Below are 17,034 nucleotides of genomic sequence, written 5' to 3'. Positions count from 1 at the left end.
AGAACTGCAAATGGAGATTCTCCAAATCCTGAAGTAGTGCATGCTGAAATGCTCAGATGCCTCCTGTGGCAGGAACACCTAAACATTCACAAAACAGATTTCGTTGCAGAGGGAGGCTTTGCAACCTGACTCAGGTGGTTCTTGTGCTCTCTGTCCCCTTCCAGTCACATCCTGGTGTCAAAGTGGGGCAAAGGGAGCAGGGAAGCTGCACCAACAAGGAAAATACCCAGCTGGAAGAAGACAAAGCTTCCACCCCATTCCCAAAACAACCCCTAAAAGCAGAAGAAAGGAAGGACTTTTTCACTATGGAGGTAAGCCCATGGTAGATTTATTGACATAAGTTCATGCTAAACTTGATTAAGTTAAAATTAGTAAAAGCTGAGTAAAAACAGAGAACTGAGTTTTCATTCCCCTGAACTGTTAGTGTAAGTACTGGAAGTACTATAAGTACTGTAAGTCCCTGGAAGATTTGTATATAGAAATAGCCAAGGCTCACAAAAAAGGCCAGGTTTGAGTGTCAGAGATGGACATAACCATCTAACATTCTCTCCTTTTAATTTATGTACAGAACATGTTCTTTTTTAACAATCTCATCTAATTAACATTGCTGATTTACCCACAGGAGAAAATAAGAAGCAGTGACAAACACAAAGATGTGGAAAAAAGTTCTCCATACCTGGTGGTCCATAGAGCAATAATCCTTTCCAAGGGGACAGAATGCCAGTGAACAGCTCTGGATACTGTAGAAGCAGAAAAGAGTCATCCAGGGATTAAAAATGTATCATCTAAAAGAAACTGCAAGGGATTGTAGTCCTCACCTTCACTGCTCCTAGCACATTCAAGAAACCTAAGAAATTTGAAGAGAGGCACAAAACTACACCAAAACAATGTGACATGTATGATCTGAGTACTGAGAAAAATGCTGTATTTATTATTTGAAATCTGCTTTCAGTGGTTTTGGGTTTCTTTTCAATTGCAATTGATGTGACTTTCTCCTCTGTAAGTCATTTTTCATAGAATTAATACAGGCCAAATCCAGCACTTCTTACAATGCCAAAGGTGCCAAAGAATTGGACCTAGCTCATACAATATTAATATTGAAAGGTAATTTTCCTGTAGTAGAATGCAGGTGCCAGTTCAGATAGAACAGGAACAGTTCTGGCATGAAACAGGAACGCCAACAGTTTTGACACAAATGGCCTACAAAAGCAGAGAAATACTGAGAACTCTAAAACACCACTGTAACTGCAAGGCAACAAGCTAATGAGCCCAACACTCGTTTTGTCAAAGCTATTTAGCACCTTACCTTTATGGGGTACACAACTGCTTCCTTGACCAGCCTTTTAGCTGCATCCAGTCCTATAATATCATCCCACTTCACGTTCGGCTTACGGAGATAAATGTCCTGCAACACACATCACTTCTTGTTAGAAAAACCCCTTCTGCAGTCGGATAATGACCTCGGGCAAAGGAAAAGGATCAACTCAGGGATAAAATAGTGATGCTGTTAAGTGATACAGGCTGTATTAGTTAACCCTAGGTACCAGGACCTCCCAGGAGGGAAGCATACACAGCAATCACTTCCCCTCCAGGCCCCAGTTTCCCTAATGTATTCCAAGCAAAGGCAGATGCTGAGCAGATCTACCTCAGATCTCTTTTCTGTTGGTTTGATTTAGGAACCAACCAACATATCAAGATCTACTGTGATACAAAGGTTCACCAGGCCTAATATTTTGTCTCTATTGCTGCAAGTATTGGATGTTTAAAAAAAGAAGTAAAAGTAATAAGAGTGACACATTGGTTCAAGTTTACACCCACCAATGGAATTCAGCAATTCAAATTACATCTGAATCTTTGAAGTGAAATTCCTTTTGACACTCATTCTTTAGTGAATTTTTCTTCCCTCTTTTAAACATGTTTATTTTATAGTTACAAGTTCCACAGCTCACTCACGTGCAATGTGAAAATATTTATTTTTTTTTAAACTTGATGCTTAGTAACTTTATGGCTGCACCTATTACTTATGTTATTGTATATAATAATGTTAATACCTATTATTTATGTTATTTCTTGTGTTGTAAGTAACAGTGAAAAATTTCTATTTACTCCACTCTATGCAAGATTTTATATGCTGCAAGAAAAGCTGTGAGAAACTCTGCAACAGGAAGAAATTTTTCCCCTAAGAATCTATCAAAAGATAGATGGTAATTAGTCTATGCCCTGAAACACTCACTAAATTAATTTCATTTAATTCATCAAACTTTCTAAATCTTCCATGAATCTTTCCATTTGCCTTCATTTTGTGGCTTTGTGTTCCAGGGGCTAATTGTTCTGCAAAAAATCACATCTTCGGTACAAATACTCAGGATAAATTCTGATCTCCAACAAAAATAGTCCACACAGACTGAAGAAAAATGATGTGATTGTATCCAAGGGGAAAAGTTAATACAATTAGAAAAAATTATTTATATAGAATAGATTACACTTTCCCTGTCTATTAACAGTGAATTAAGATGAATCAGATTTCTGCTATTAAGTAGAGACTTACATAACTGTTTCCAAATTAAATTAGATTGTGTAATGAAATAGATATAACATGCTATTTATTTGTATTGATTTATACAGTGTTGATTACCATAGCAACTAGGAACATACCACAATGGAGCACAATTCAAAAAACACACCATAACAAATGAAAAACAATTTTTATTGCTTTTTTTTGTTAATGTAGCAGCAAGAACAACATTATTTTAAAGGTCTACCATAAATAAAAGACCAGACAGGAATTGAAACAAATGCGAATTTTCTTACTTTAAGGTTGGAAATTTCCTAAGACATTTCTTAAGTTCTACTAAACGTCAAATACAAAACTTGTGGAACAAGAATTTTGGCCATACACAGATATGAAAATCAGTCATCAAAAGTCTTACAAGCTTTTTGGAAAGACGATTATAAGCAAGTTTCCCCAAGCGGATACCACTCATGATATTTGTATCCAGAAAGTCACAACACTACCAAACACTGTGGTAGTGAACACTACCAAACACGAGTGACTCATCCAAAAGCGGGGGATGCATCTGTGCCTGCTGCAGCCACAGATCCCCAGCAGACCAGGGCCTGTTTGTCAGGCTACACCTCAACCCAGGAGTGACATGAAATGCTGCTGACAAGGCTGTGGTTCCCTCCAGGGGTCAAGCTGCCTATCCTGGAGGAATCCCCAGGTCTGCCCTGGGAGATGGTGTATTATTGATGCTGCCCTGGCAGCGCTGGGATGAGGGCACCGCTTGCAGAGCCAACAGTTACAGCATCTCTGCACTGCACCGCCTGAGAATGCACAGGGAGTGCAAATGTGCACCAAGCAAGGCACAGGGCAAGTGCCAGGCCAATGTCCCAGCCATGCTGTGACACAGCCCCAGGGCAGTGTCATGTCCTGTCCCCTGTGCTGGCCCTGCTGAGGCACCTCCAGGGCTGGACAGCTCTGGGCCCTCAGGACAAGAGAGACACTGAGGGACTGGAGCGTGTCCAGGGCAGGGAATGGGGCTGGGAAGGGGCTGGAGCCCCAGGAGAGGCTGAGGGAGCTGGGAAGGGGCTGAGCCTGGAGAAAAGGAGGCTCAGGGGGCACCTTGTGGCTCTGCACAGCTCCTGACAGGAGGGGACAGCCGGGGGGGTCGGGCTCTGCTCCCAGGGAACAGGGACAGGAGGAGAGGGAACGGCCTCAGGCTGGGCCAGGGCAGGATCAGGTTGTACCTCAGGAGCAATTCCTTCATGGAAAGGTTTATCAAGCCTTGTCACAGGCTGCCTAGGGCAGTGGTGGAATCCTCATCCCTGGAGTTTAAAAGCCATGTTGATGTGGCACTTTGGGACATGGGTCAGTGTTGGCCTTGGCAGTGCTTGGCAGTGCTGACCTGATGACCTTAGATGGCTTTTCCAACTTAAATTATTTTCTGATTCTAAACCATGCAGGAATAACAGGGTTTAATAGTAATTTTGGTAGATGCTATCTAGTAGATACATTCAGAATTCAGAGATTGCTGTGATACTGGCACACTGCCCACACTGACTACAGCCCTGTGCCTGGAATGGAAACTGCACCCCAAGGGTGGAATCAAGGTTTCTCCCACCATCTGATCACAGCGAGATAAAACATTAGGTAATAGTTGGTTTTAGCTTATATATTTAAATCTCTCTTTCCAATGAAGTATTGTACTTTCTTTGAAGCAAAGAGAAAAGCCATGACAGTCTGCACAGCATGACTAAATTACCTGTTCCCCATTAGAAAGGAATGTTTGTAATTATTTCCTCCCACTGTGCATCAGAAAGAAACATCATTACATGTACAGAAATGACTTTTTGGGGAGCTATGTGGACGGAAAAATAACTTGCACATTCAAGAATGAGCACTATCAGTGACAGTAAAAAGAAACAAAGAGCACTCCCAGATGCAAAGATAACCAACATCTCTCTACAAATGACGTGGAGATCTGCTCTTACTTTGCTTACAACCATTGCAAGTTCCCTCATTTCGCCAGTCATGCCAATAAAAGCACTAACAGGTTTCAATAATCGTTCCTAAAAGAGAAAAACATGGGTTCTCGTCAGACTGCAAGTATTTTTAGAGAAACTATTATGTATTTTTTAAAAAACTGATACATTGTAGTAATATCAACTTTTAAATTTGCAGAAATATGTGTAATAATATGAATTGCAAAGTAAACCATATTTGCAGTGTCATATTTTCCTCTGACAGTATCTAACCCTGATCAACATTAAAATGAGCAGCTTTCTAATTGCACTTACAGTGCTAAATATGACCTACATAGATTAAGGAGTGAAAAATGTAACTGTAGGTCACTGTTTTTCACATTCTGTTTTTGGATAGTTTCTTACAGTGTAGCAAGTTGCCAGGCAGACAAGCACCACAAAAGCTGGATGCACTATTTGAAAAGTTCTGGCTTGTGTCTGGAGTGTTTACACAAAATTTATCTCAACCATCAAAATTCTGTTGTTGTCTTAGCTGAGGCAAATGCTAGAGACCATACTGAGCTGAAAGGAACCAGGATTTCACCCCAGAAGTTCTGCAGGTGTCTGCAATTTATTTTTTTTCATCATAAGGCCTCATTTTTACTTTTTGCCTGCTTTCGTGTCCAGAATAAACTGTCATCAAATTAGACCACTATCAAGTATGGCTGTCCCTTCAAGAAAGAAATACACCTTCAGAAATCCAAGGCCTTTTTTAGCACTTGGGAACAAAAACAACCTTGTTGCAGTATTTTGTTTTGCTCCTGGTTGTGCAGAACTCAAGTTCACATTGATTGGATGGAAATATGAACAGAAACACTTACTGATGGATCTGGATCACAATTAAGGCTGTTCAAGGGAATTCCTGGTGACATTCTGACAGCATCATTAATCATCTTGCATAAGTCAATTACTTGGCCCTAAAGGAGAAAAAAATGTTGCTGTAGGCTTTACCACGGTGGTAGCACTACTCTTAAAAATACACTGGACCAAATTTTGCTTGCAATTACAACAGTGTGTTTCCTTAATGCGTATACAGTCCTAATTATGGCAAAAACTGACCCCAACAACCACGGTAGCAATGGGGATAGAATACATAACTCAGTCAATTCAATAATTTAACTGCAGAGCTTTTCATTACCTCATTCAGGAATTTAAAATTTATCTTCAATCTTAGTTATTTACCACCAGGCTTTAAAAAAATAAATATTCCTCTCTGAATATGTTTGAAATAGTATTTAATGCAAAAAGTGCCTCACATGCAAAGAATTATAAATTTTTTATAGAAAATTATAAAACTGACTCTTCAGCTGACTATACAGAAACATTTTATATAAAAATAGACAGAAAACCCTACCATTTGATATTTTTGAAAAGCTCTGTGCTTGTTTTTCCACATACATATTTCTCTGAGAAACCACATACCAGGTTTCCACCAACCTTTCTTGGCTGAGAGCTGTCTCCTCCAGTTTTGCCGATTCCTGAGATGCTTAAACCAAAATCAGATTGATCCAGAGTATCTGCACCATCATTATCCTAAAGAAAAATGCCTTTTAAAACAAATGTGCTGCCAAGTAAATGGATTGAAGGTATTACATGACAGGTATCATTCCCTCCCTTCACACAGGCCCAGATGAAGCTCCAAGAGAAATACTGATCATTTTAACACCACTGTAGATTTAATTGGACTTCACCTGACTGGTGACAGCAGTGAAAGCCACGGCTCTGGAGCTCAGCAGTGAATTATTTCATGTACTGAGCAGAAACTACATTTTACATAATGTATGTATGAAGAAGAGACTCTTACAAACAGTGGAAATGACAGGCCAAGTAAAAGGCACAGCATGTCAACTCAGAAATGAGGAGCGATTTTAGGATTATGTATTCACTCCACAGCAGTTACTGCTGTAAAATCCAAAAGGCAAATTTTGGGGTATTTTTAGGGGTAGCAATAGGTCAGAGAAGAGCTCCTTTTGATTCAGAAATATAGCCAGGCCCTTTAAAAAAAGGCTGCAACAGACACAGTGCTTGCCCACCAACCTGCTGTTCCTACCCACCCTCTGTAAAAGGATGACAGTAAACTAGATTTCAAAGCAATCTCACCAAAATGAGACTCTCAAACCAAAACATTACAGACCCAAATTACTCCCTCAGTCTCAAACAACTTAAGCACTGTGAAGATGCTTACAACTGATACCACTTCATTCTTTATTTGTTTTTGTTTTCTGGCACTAAAGTATGAATATATTGGTACTAATGGAAAAAAAATACTGATTGCTCTCAGTATAGGTTGGATTATATGCCTCCTCTTCCTCTAATTTATGTCTGTGACTGCCCCCAAACTCATAGCAAGAAATTCTCTCCAAGTCTTGCACCTATAATCCTTAAGTGACAAAAACAGTAAAACCCATTAGTTGCACAATTATTTATTGTGTAACTCCCATCCTCTCGCTGCCTACAGATTCCCCAAACAAAATCCCATTAATTTCAACTGTACTGCTGCCAAGATAAAACATGTTTAAACCTGTCTGGGGCTCTCCTTGGTGGAGGATTTAGGTTCTGCTGTACCCTCAGGTGAAGTTTTTGATGCTGATTGTTGCACTGTCTGTTGTTTGACCCTTGGTACATTCTGAGAAGGAGCTGTTGTCCTAGAATAAAGAAAAAAAAATCAAGACTTCCCTGACATTTTTTTTTCTTCAAAATACCAGAAGACTAAAACCCAAACCTTTCAAATAAAGCAGGTTTAGGCCAACTTTGCTACCACTGAAGTTATGACATTAATTTGAATCACATCAGAGTTCAATGCTTACTTTTTTCAAACACCCCACCCCATTTTGCCCACACTGGAGAAACTCTGTAAATTGTCTGCCTCTCCATTTGGAAACAAGTCTCTAGTTTCCTCTAGCACGTACAGGAAAAATGCACCACACAGTCAGGAGCATGGCTCTAGGCTTTGGTACTCCTCTGGAATCGCAGCATTATCTTTACCACAGTGCATATTTGCTTTTACTAGGAAAATTTTCTGCCCAGAGAAACACCCCACACATATATCTCACCTTCTTGCTCTTCCTCCACTTCTCAGCTGTTGTTTATTTTCTGCTGAGGCAAAATTAATATTAAAAGGGAAAATAATTAAGGATCTAAAAAGGGCATTTTGAACCTTTTTTTCCCTTTAAAACTATTCTTAAGCAAACAATAATAACCTTGGAAATAATAATGCATAAACAGGAACAGCGGGAGTATAAGCACTGCAAGCTTGCAAAAACTTACTGAAAACAAACTGATGTTGGTGAGAGTGGTTTTGCTTCACAGTTTTTATATTTTAGCTCATTCAGTCTTTTGTTTCTCTGCTTACATTTTAAAACCAGTATCATGTTCACAGTAAAATGGACACCACCAGAAATTAGATTAAGTACAATAATTTAATATATCACACAGAATGCTTATTTAATGCTAATAATTTTTTTCATTGCTGAATTGGGGAATATGAATTTGCCTTACTCCTCTGAAGAGGAATCAAGTTCAACATAACAAGACAGAATAAACGTCACATTGCAATAGTGGTGATCAAACTATGTTATCTTTTGCATTTATGTAATTTTAAGCAATTTCTGTCAAAGGAGAGCTTTTTTTTCACAAAATGTCAAACTCACAAAGCCCAGATATTAACTCATAAAGCCAAGGGTTTGTATGCTACCAGCATGCCCCTGGTTGCTCCAAAACACCTTTCCTTTCAGTGTTCTCTGTAAAATGCTCTTCCATCCACTCATGATTCTCACACAGTAAAATAATCCTTCCCAAACAGCTCTTATCCAGAAGGAGCTTGGGAACATGGTGTGTTTAGGGGCACAGAGCCTATGGAGCAATCTGTAATCTTGTGGGTATATATACCACATTTCCAACAGGAATTCAGCATGGAAATGACCAACTTGTTACTGTAGGACTTGCCAAGAGTGCTGCAAAGAATTCAGTAAGAAGCAGCACCACACCAAGGATTTTATTTAGATATCAAGTCTGGCAACAGGCACAATAAGGGCATGGTGAAAACTGTGTGCACTGCAGGAGAAGAGGCTGCTTATGCTTTAGGGAAAAAGAATGATGCCTCCCTGCCAGCATGGTCACAAATCTGAGCTTAGGTAAGAGCAGACTACTCCATGCCTGAGAATCTTTACTAACCAAAAAATGCATAATGAGAGCTTTTAAATGGCCAAGAGTGGCTTTTTAGGAATTCTTTTTTACTTAGATCATGGATTCAGTCTTGCCTACTGCTCTGTTTGACTGTGATGTGAAAAAAAATGCTTTATAATAGTTTTTCACTCTTGCCTCACAACAAACCCTTTTTGTTTTGTCCTGCAGGGCAGTTCTTCCTCTTTGTATTAACACCAATCCATAGGTTCTAGTTGTACATGCCTTTTTCAAGGCAATAATTACCAAACCCTTTATTTAACCTGGAAAACACCTCTAAGACCATCCAGTCCAATCACTCCCCACCCCTGCAGTGGCCACCACTGACCCATGTCCCCAGGTGCCACATCCACATGTGTTTTAAACCCTTTCAGGGATATTGCTCCACCACTTCCTTGAGCAGCCTGTGCCAGGGTTTGACAACCCTTTTCACAAAGAAATTTTTCCTAATTTTCCTAAGTCTAATCCAAACCTAGATTCTTCAAGCTCTTCATGACTTATTCTCATACAGTTGTTATTATGGCTTCTCCAAATTACATTTTGTGCTCAAGTGCAAAACCCTTCAGGCTCTCAGGGTTATAACAAAATGGTCATATTCTGTTTTGTCTTATTCTGTATCATTCATCCACTATTCTCTCCCCATGAGAAGAAAGTGGATAAATATATCTTTGCCATAATGCTTTGTGCTTAGCTGACATTTTCCAACATCAAAGCAGATTTCAAAAACAGAAAAATGCCACCTTCTAGTTCCTTTATATAAAGAAAGAAGGAAAAACAGAAGGGCTTAAAGCCACCTCTCTCAATTCTGGTGTCTTGTGTGCTAGAACTTCAGATCAGTAACTGTAAGGATTGGAACATTAAATGCTGACATACGTGACAAGGGCTGTGAGCACAGCAGGGAAATACACATTTTAGAGTTTGGAAACAAAACCTTTCTTTTTGGAACAGAGCCACGTACCAGTGTCCAGGACTCTTTTGGTAATTTTAGGATACTTTTGAAATTTTACAAAATAGTAGCTTTCATATTCCATCAAAATTGTCTCAAGATCAATGTTGTCACAAACTTCAAAGCCACGTAAACCTAATTTTGTCTCTTGTTCCAAAGCATTTGCAGCGTCAACATATCTGGCAATTTAAAAACAAAACAAACAAGGATCAAAAAACTGAGAGTCATCATCTTACTCTGATTTCTGAGAGAAGCAGCAAACATGGCACTAGTAAGCATATGGTATATTTTATCTGTCCACAGTTCTATTTTTATAGAAGTATAAACTCTATTTTAATAAGCTTTGTTGGTTAATCTAAAGTATTTTAAAATTATACAGGGATTTTTTGTTTCAGAAACTGAAACAATTTAGCAAAGCAAACTGCGAGGATACCTCATAGTAGTTTACACTTCCTCACATCAACCCAAAGGCCCACACTGTCCATTCAGCCAACAGAGGACAGAAAGATGCAGTACAGCAGGTACACACAATCCCACAAGGATAGAGTGCTATTATTTAAAAAACATACCCTTCCTCGATTAAATAATGCAAAATTAGAATGAGGAGATTTTTCCGACGAGCTTCTGTTCGCATCTCCTCCTGTGAATTAAGACAGAACTCTAGATCAAATGTAATATTCTCTTTATTGCTGTTAACAACATCTAAATGTAGCCTCTGGAAACAAACAAATTAACACAACAGCATGTAAGAACTGTAAAACAACTCACTGTTAATAAACACAAGGAAAGTGGTTTTCAATCTAATTTTTCTTACACATTATCAGGGCTACTGGATGGGTAGAAATGTTTTCCTAGAGAAGAGAAAATTATTTTAGGGTTGAACAAATAACTTACTTCCCTTACTATGGTTATGGCTCCCAACATGTTCAGACTGCTGTGAATTTCAGGGCAGGACTCTTGCAGATCTCAGTGCTTCAGGGACTGTGCAAGGAAACCTTGTGCTCCATCCTGTCCTTTCCTTGCAACCTGAAACCTGTTCTCTGAGTGCCTGGAGAAGGGGGGCTGGTGAACAGGTCTGGGATCTGCGTGACTCTACTGCAAAGACCAGCTGTAACACTTGCTGACACCTCCCATTTCATAGGCCTTGATGTATAAACACAACAAATGAAACACAGACACTGGAAGAATTAGTGGGTTGGGACAACACGAAACTTGCACAATTTTCACACAGGACTGACCAAAATCAGGACTCAACATGGAGAAATGCAACATGGAGTAGTTCTCAGGGATGTCTTGGCACAGACTGGAGAACCCAAAGTCATTCATAAATGGTTCAGCAATAAAAATAAGGCAGCATAAAAAATTCTCTTCTTCATTCAGTGAAGCTTCATCTGAGAGAGTATCAGATGCAACATCAAGTAGAGGAAAAGGCACAGTGAAAACAGAATCATGCAAGATGATGGAATAAAACCTTTCTCTGATGAAACATGCCATATATGCTCAGTGTCTGCAGAAAACTTCTGAGATTTTTGGGTCATAACATAAGATGTTACAATGAAAGCTGTAGAAATCAGCACATTGCCTTTGGTCTGCCTCACTGGGACTTGAAACTCACTGTGGGTATAGTGTATTTTGGCCATACCCACAGGGAAAGTAGGTATGGTCAAAAACACATTTAAGTAAACGAATGACTTCCCTTCTCTTTTAGGTTGGGAGGCATTGAGAGTTGGACTCGATGATCCTCGTGTGTCCCCCCAGTTTGAGGTATTGTGTCCTTCCTCTGATTTTGTGGTTACTTGTCAGGACCCAGTGTGAACACGAAGGAGTGGCACTTAATGGATGGGAAAGAGCAACAATTTCTGTTGATTGCACAGCACATACACACCTCTGATCACGCTGCACAGTAAAGCTACACAGGCTCCTGCTTCCACCTCCAGTTTACCTCCCTTCTATCCCAACTGAACAGCATCTGTTGTTTTGATTTTTAAGATTTTCTAAGCCTTCTGATGTTTACATTCTTGTAACAAACTTTCTCACACACTTTCTGTAAATAACTTATTGTTTTGCATTCTTTAATGCAGAAGGAGAAATTTGATGGACTGTTGCTTTGTCCAGTGTCACTGGAGAGGTGGCACTTTCACCCTCTAATCCACTGCCACTTTTGGAAATCTATAAATGTTGGAGTCAGAAAAAAAACTTCCCTGCTTACCTTGAGAACAGCAGCATGTTCACGCTGTGTTTTTTCATGTCCTATAGTGACACAGCATCCTCATCCCTGCCCAAGGAAAAGCCCAGCCCAAGTGTCACCCCCTGTCTGCAGGTGACAAATGCAGATTTCTGTCCTCTTCATGCTGCAGACAGAGTCCCACCACCTGTATCAAGGATCTGGGCTGCTCTCTGCCTGTGCCTGGCACACAAAGATGCCAAGGAACTACTACTGACCAAGGCTGATGTTTTTAAATCCCACAAGATGTGCAAAAGAAATATATACACATAAAGACCATTATTCTTTCTGGTCTCTTGGAAGAAAGAGCAACTATAGTGACTTCTGGTAGTAGAAAGTCACTTATTCCAAAAATCTAAGGTGTTTTTTGGGTGGTGCAAAACGAGTTTATCTCTTTACACACCATTCCTTTGCAAGGTTAGACCTTCCTCTGCTCTGCACACAGCGCTGGGTATCACACGGCATTCCACTGCTAATTTCAACACTTAAGAGAGCATTGCTATTGTTTTATTTTAAAATAAAATCTGCCAGCCTGCAAAATGTACTGGATAGAACTGGGAAAAAGTATCCCAGTCCAGCAGGTATTTCCCGGGATGTTTGCTTCAGTCGTGGGGCCATCTAGTGTCATGACTAAGGAAGAGCTGGGGTTTGCTCTTAACGTTTCCTACAGAGTCAAAGCAAACTGGCATTTCACATATGGCAAATAAGATTCGTAGAATGTTCATTCTGGTTTTCTAGAATGAAGGCTAAAATTGGCTGGGGAAAACGGGAAAAAATCATAACCCCTTTCTACCTTTGATACCGCCTTGAGAAAGTGTTTCCAAAAGAAGTCACAATACCACTTCAGTGGTGGTACAAAGCTAATTTTTCAAACCGTTTTGGGGAGAAAGGACTGTAGTGTAAATGTTTTGTAGATTGGTAACTCTTGAATGAAGCAGACTGGTTCCTGGGAGTTGCTGCAACAAGAAATGAACCGGTTCTGAGAATTTCCACGAGCAGAGAGAGAACACATACACTCTGAGATGAAAAGGTCTTTTTCTTCTCAATCTTTTGATATGCTGGTGTTTGGAAAACAGATTTTGAACTGTTGTCCTTTTACCATTTCTCCTGGGTGACGTGAAATTCTGAAACACATCTGGAGATGCAAGAAGGAAGCCGGAGTCATTATTTGCTGAGAATCCCACCTGCACATCCTTTGAAATGCAACTGCTCCTGAAGGTTTATGCTGAGAAAGATTAACTGTTGTGTTTGCTAATGTATCAAAGGACAAGGTTACAGCTACCTCTGAATATTTAAAATACAGTATGCAAACAGAGTGGCCACCACAGAAGACAAACATCAAGTGTTTCATGTAATAAACACGGATATTCTAACAAGAGAGGAATTACCTCTGCCTGATGGACTGACAGGGTTCATGATCCATGGCTGGAACTTTCCTTGAAAAGAACTTGTGTTCTGGCATGTCATTTGCTGCTGTTCATCCCTTTTTGTTACTTCTGATACCCCCAAAGCATTTTAAGTTCTAGTATAAATAGTGATACAGTGATTGGCAGCATCTCAAATAATTTAAGTACAGACTTGCTTTGGGGGTAGGATAACATTTTGTCTATGTGTGAGCCACCTACTTCAACCCTGACAAAGCAATGCTCTTCTGCTTGTGCTGACCAAACAGAAGGAAAAATGAACCTTCACATCCCACAAGAGCCCCATCTAAAAATGAGAAGAGAGCTCAGACTGAGAGGTTAATTCTGTCTTTAATCTTTGTTAAGAAGAATGCAAACAACAATCAACAGACAATGACTTATATTAGGACGGACCTGAAAAACAGAACCAAGATATATCTCTGGTAGCTCAGTTCTGTGAGTGTTCTATAAATCAAAGAAAAATCTTTTGAAAGGATCTTTCAACATGCATCTGTTACCAAGTCATGAATCTGGTGAATCAGTGGCATACAGATTATTGCCTGACCAGTCCCACCAATCCTTTCCTGCATTTCACCATTATTTTAGCCACTATTTTAGCACATTCTTATTTCACGAGGCAGATGAGCCTCTGTCTGCATCAGTGTCACCAGTAGCTTTATCTATCCCCTCAAAAGAGCTCTGAGCTCGCCCTGGTCTGCTGTCTGAGCTCCAGTTTGTCCGCTAGGACTGACCCACTGCACTTATCTCCAAAAAATAAAGCTCCCTGCCACAGTCCAGGCAGACACTAACACTGCCCAAGGCTTCTGCTGTGCTTAGGGAGGAAATGGCAAATCTTACACAGCATGGAAAACCAGGAGTACTTACAAGTGCAAAGTTACTTAAAATTCAGTTTAGCTTTATAGTGATCTAGCCTTCCTGTTTAATTAGTATTTAGAATTGCATGTTGTTTATAGCCACTGGTATTTCAATAGATGTTTAAATGCTTAAAGTTTAATAAGCTTCCATTCTTAAAAGAACAGAAAAACATATGTAATTAAATTTTCAATTACTATAGGGGGTTTTGGGGTCCATGAAATTAATAAAACCTTAAGGCACTTAAATGTGATCTTGTTTTAAAAACTAAATAGTTGAGCACGTAACTAATTAGCTTTAACACTTATACTGTTATTTTCTTTATTTCTAGCTTAACAAAAGAGTGGCACATATTCTCTTTTTTTAGTCATTTTTAATTAAACTCTATTAATAGAGTTCTGCATCTCAGGTGCAATTGTTTGTTTAGTCATTTCCACACCTTGCACTAAAATGCATTTACATTCTAAATCAACCAAGCCTCTTGCGCAATTTCCTGAAATTAATGGACCTACTAAAAGATTAACTTAACTCAGCAACATTTCATTATCATTTGACCCTGAATATATTTGAATATATATTCTGCATGAATTTTTGCACACTTGTTGGGATGAAGAATAAAGATCTACCAAGAGTAAGGCATCATCTGGGGAGCTCGGGAATAAGAACTGTTCTGCTTTAGTGTATGCACTCCAAGGGCAAACAACTGGGGCAGTCAGGATGTGTTCAGGAAGATCTCTGGTTAGGAATTTGGACAAGAGCAGCCAGGTGGCTGTGCAATCACACAGGGAAAGCACTGATGGTAATACACACACAGCCCCTTCCCTCTTTGCTGACAAATTTGGAGTTCCTCAAAATCAAGCTGGCACCATGTGCCAGGACAGAGAGGCTTGGTGGGCTCACCTAGTTTTCCTCCTCCCTCCCTCCCTCCACCTCCCTCTATTCCCACAGCTTTCCACTCCCCATAGCCCTTTGGATATTTGCACCCTTGACAGGCTTTTCAGAAGGATGAATGTTCAGCTCTTGTCTGGCTTGCTAACAGTACTTTTTGAGAAACACGAGCAGAAAATGGAACTGATGAGTTTTAAACAATGTATAACTTGGCTGCCATTGAACAGAATTTCCCAGGACAAAGAAAGGGCGCTTTGCCCTCCTCTCTTCTCCAAATATTACGAGGCTGCTGCAAACAATAGAGTTGCCAAAGTTTTTCAAGGATTACAATGAGCTTTCATAATTAAAGACATACAGCGAGCTCACCATAGAACTTATGACTGGGAACAAGAAGGAAAAAATCCTCTTGGCAGCTTCAGGTGGTTCTTCAAGTCACTAATCAGAAAAAGAGGCTCTAAACTTCTGCTCCTCTGTGAAACACAATCTACTCCCTCATCTCTACATCCAAAATATCGACTGCTACCTTCAAATTCATCCTGCCAAAAGGCTATGGAGAAGCCAGTTTACCAAGAGCACATCAAACCAAATCCTGTGGCACAGCTGACAGAGCTCTTGAGCTCCAGTTCTCAGTCCCACAAATGTTTCTGCATTTACAATCCAGCACCATCTTTGGGACAAAGGCCATGCAAATCCCCACCAGTGAAGTTAAAAATCAGGTTCCCTTTTCTCCTTGCCTCTCCTCCTGTGTGTTGATGCTGTTTCAATATCACACCTTCAGGCTCCATTTGCAGTGGCTGAGATCTGAATTCACTTTAGGGCTCAGAAGGAGACCATGCTAGAGGATCCCATTCCTAGGTAAATATATCTATCCTATTAACACTTCCTGAGGAGGGGATATTGAGGGGCAGGCACCAATCTCTTCTCTCTGGTGACCAGTGACAGCATCCAAGGGGATTTCATGGAAATGGGTATTCCAGGTAAATATATCTATCCTATTAACACTTCCTGAGGAGGGGATATTGAGGGGCAGGCACCAATCTCTTCTCTCTGGTGACTAGTGACAGGATCCAAGGGGATTTCATGGAACTGGGACAGGACAGATTTAGGCTGCATATCAAGAAAAGGTTTTTTCCCCCAGAGAGTGGCCAGGCACCCAACGGGCTCCCCTAGGAGTGGTCCAAGGCTGCCAGAGCTCCAGGAGTGTTTCGACAATGCTCTCAAGAACAAGTTTTGTTGTTCTCTGTGCAAGTTTTGGGGCTGTCCCAACGGGCTCCCCTAGGAGTGGTCCAAGGCTGCCAGAGCTCCAGGAGTGTTTTGACAATGCTCTCAAGAACATGGTGCGAGTTTTGGGACTGCGCTGTGCAAGGCCAAGAGTAAGAACATGATGATCCTTGTGGGTACCTTCCAGCCCAGAGCATTCTATGATTCTACAAAAAAGTTGATATAACATCTAAAGCTCAGTCTTAGGACTCTTCCCAAAACACCTCTTTTGTGAAAAATCCTGTACTTTTCATTCTTAAGCAAGAAGAGGGGTTGGTGTGTGCATGCACAGCACCCAACAGCTGTATGGGAAAGGCTTTTAGCATCCCTGCAGCCTCTTTCCTTTGGTGTAATTTAACCAGCAGATGGAAGCAGAAGAACAGGTTATGAAATTCAGCAAAATCTTGCTGTTTCTTGGCTTTCTAGAGCAAGAACCATAGAATCGTTGAACTACAGGATGGCTCGGATTGGAAGTGACTTGAAGACCATCCAGTTCCAAACCCTGCCATGGCCAGGGGCAACTTCCAGTATCCAAGGTTGCTCCAAGCTCCATCCAACCCGACCTGGGGTGGGGCAATACAGCCGTGACTTTTTCAAACAAGAACGAATGGAGGACGGGACACGGACTGTGTCCTTTGGCCGTGCCTACTGCTCCAGAACCATATAGAGAGCGGCCGTGAGGAAACCACGCCCGCCCCGGCCCACCGGGCCTAATCCCGTCCCAGCCGCCATGACAA

The 17,034-nt window shown here is 40.6% G+C and overlaps 1 protein-coding gene across 1 annotated transcript in view; it reads right to left on the bottom strand.

The window, feature by feature from the left end:
* KATNAL2 (katanin catalytic subunit A1 like 2) overlaps nucleotides 1–17,034 on the bottom strand; it is a 28,789-nt gene that overhangs the window by 11,606 nt on the left and 149 nt on the right. The window contains exons 2-10 of the mRNA XM_041423566.1: nucleotides 10,219–10,289; nucleotides 9,662–9,828; nucleotides 7,575–7,617; nucleotides 7,043–7,166; nucleotides 5,959–6,054; nucleotides 5,343–5,438; nucleotides 4,492–4,569; nucleotides 1,307–1,405; nucleotides 677–740 (exon numbers count right to left, since the gene is read on the bottom strand). Of these exons, the coding sequence (XP_041279500.1) occupies nucleotides 677–740; nucleotides 1,307–1,405; nucleotides 4,492–4,569; nucleotides 5,343–5,438; nucleotides 5,959–6,054; nucleotides 7,043–7,166; nucleotides 7,575–7,617; nucleotides 9,662–9,828; nucleotides 10,219–10,289 (838 nt within the window). The remainder of the gene's footprint in view (nucleotides 1–676; nucleotides 741–1,306; nucleotides 1,406–4,491; nucleotides 4,570–5,342; nucleotides 5,439–5,958; nucleotides 6,055–7,042; nucleotides 7,167–7,574; nucleotides 7,618–9,661; nucleotides 9,829–10,218; nucleotides 10,290–17,034) is intronic.

Source organism: Onychostruthus taczanowskii, unplaced genomic scaffold (assembly GCF_017590055.1).
Source record: "Onychostruthus taczanowskii isolate IOZ18803 unplaced genomic scaffold, ASM1759005v1 scaffold79, whole genome shotgun sequence".
Lineage (NCBI taxonomy): Eukaryota > Metazoa > Chordata > Aves > Passeriformes > Passeridae > Onychostruthus > Onychostruthus taczanowskii.
Note: the sequence above shows the minus strand (reverse complement) of the source record. Positions and strands in the feature narration are given on the sequence as shown.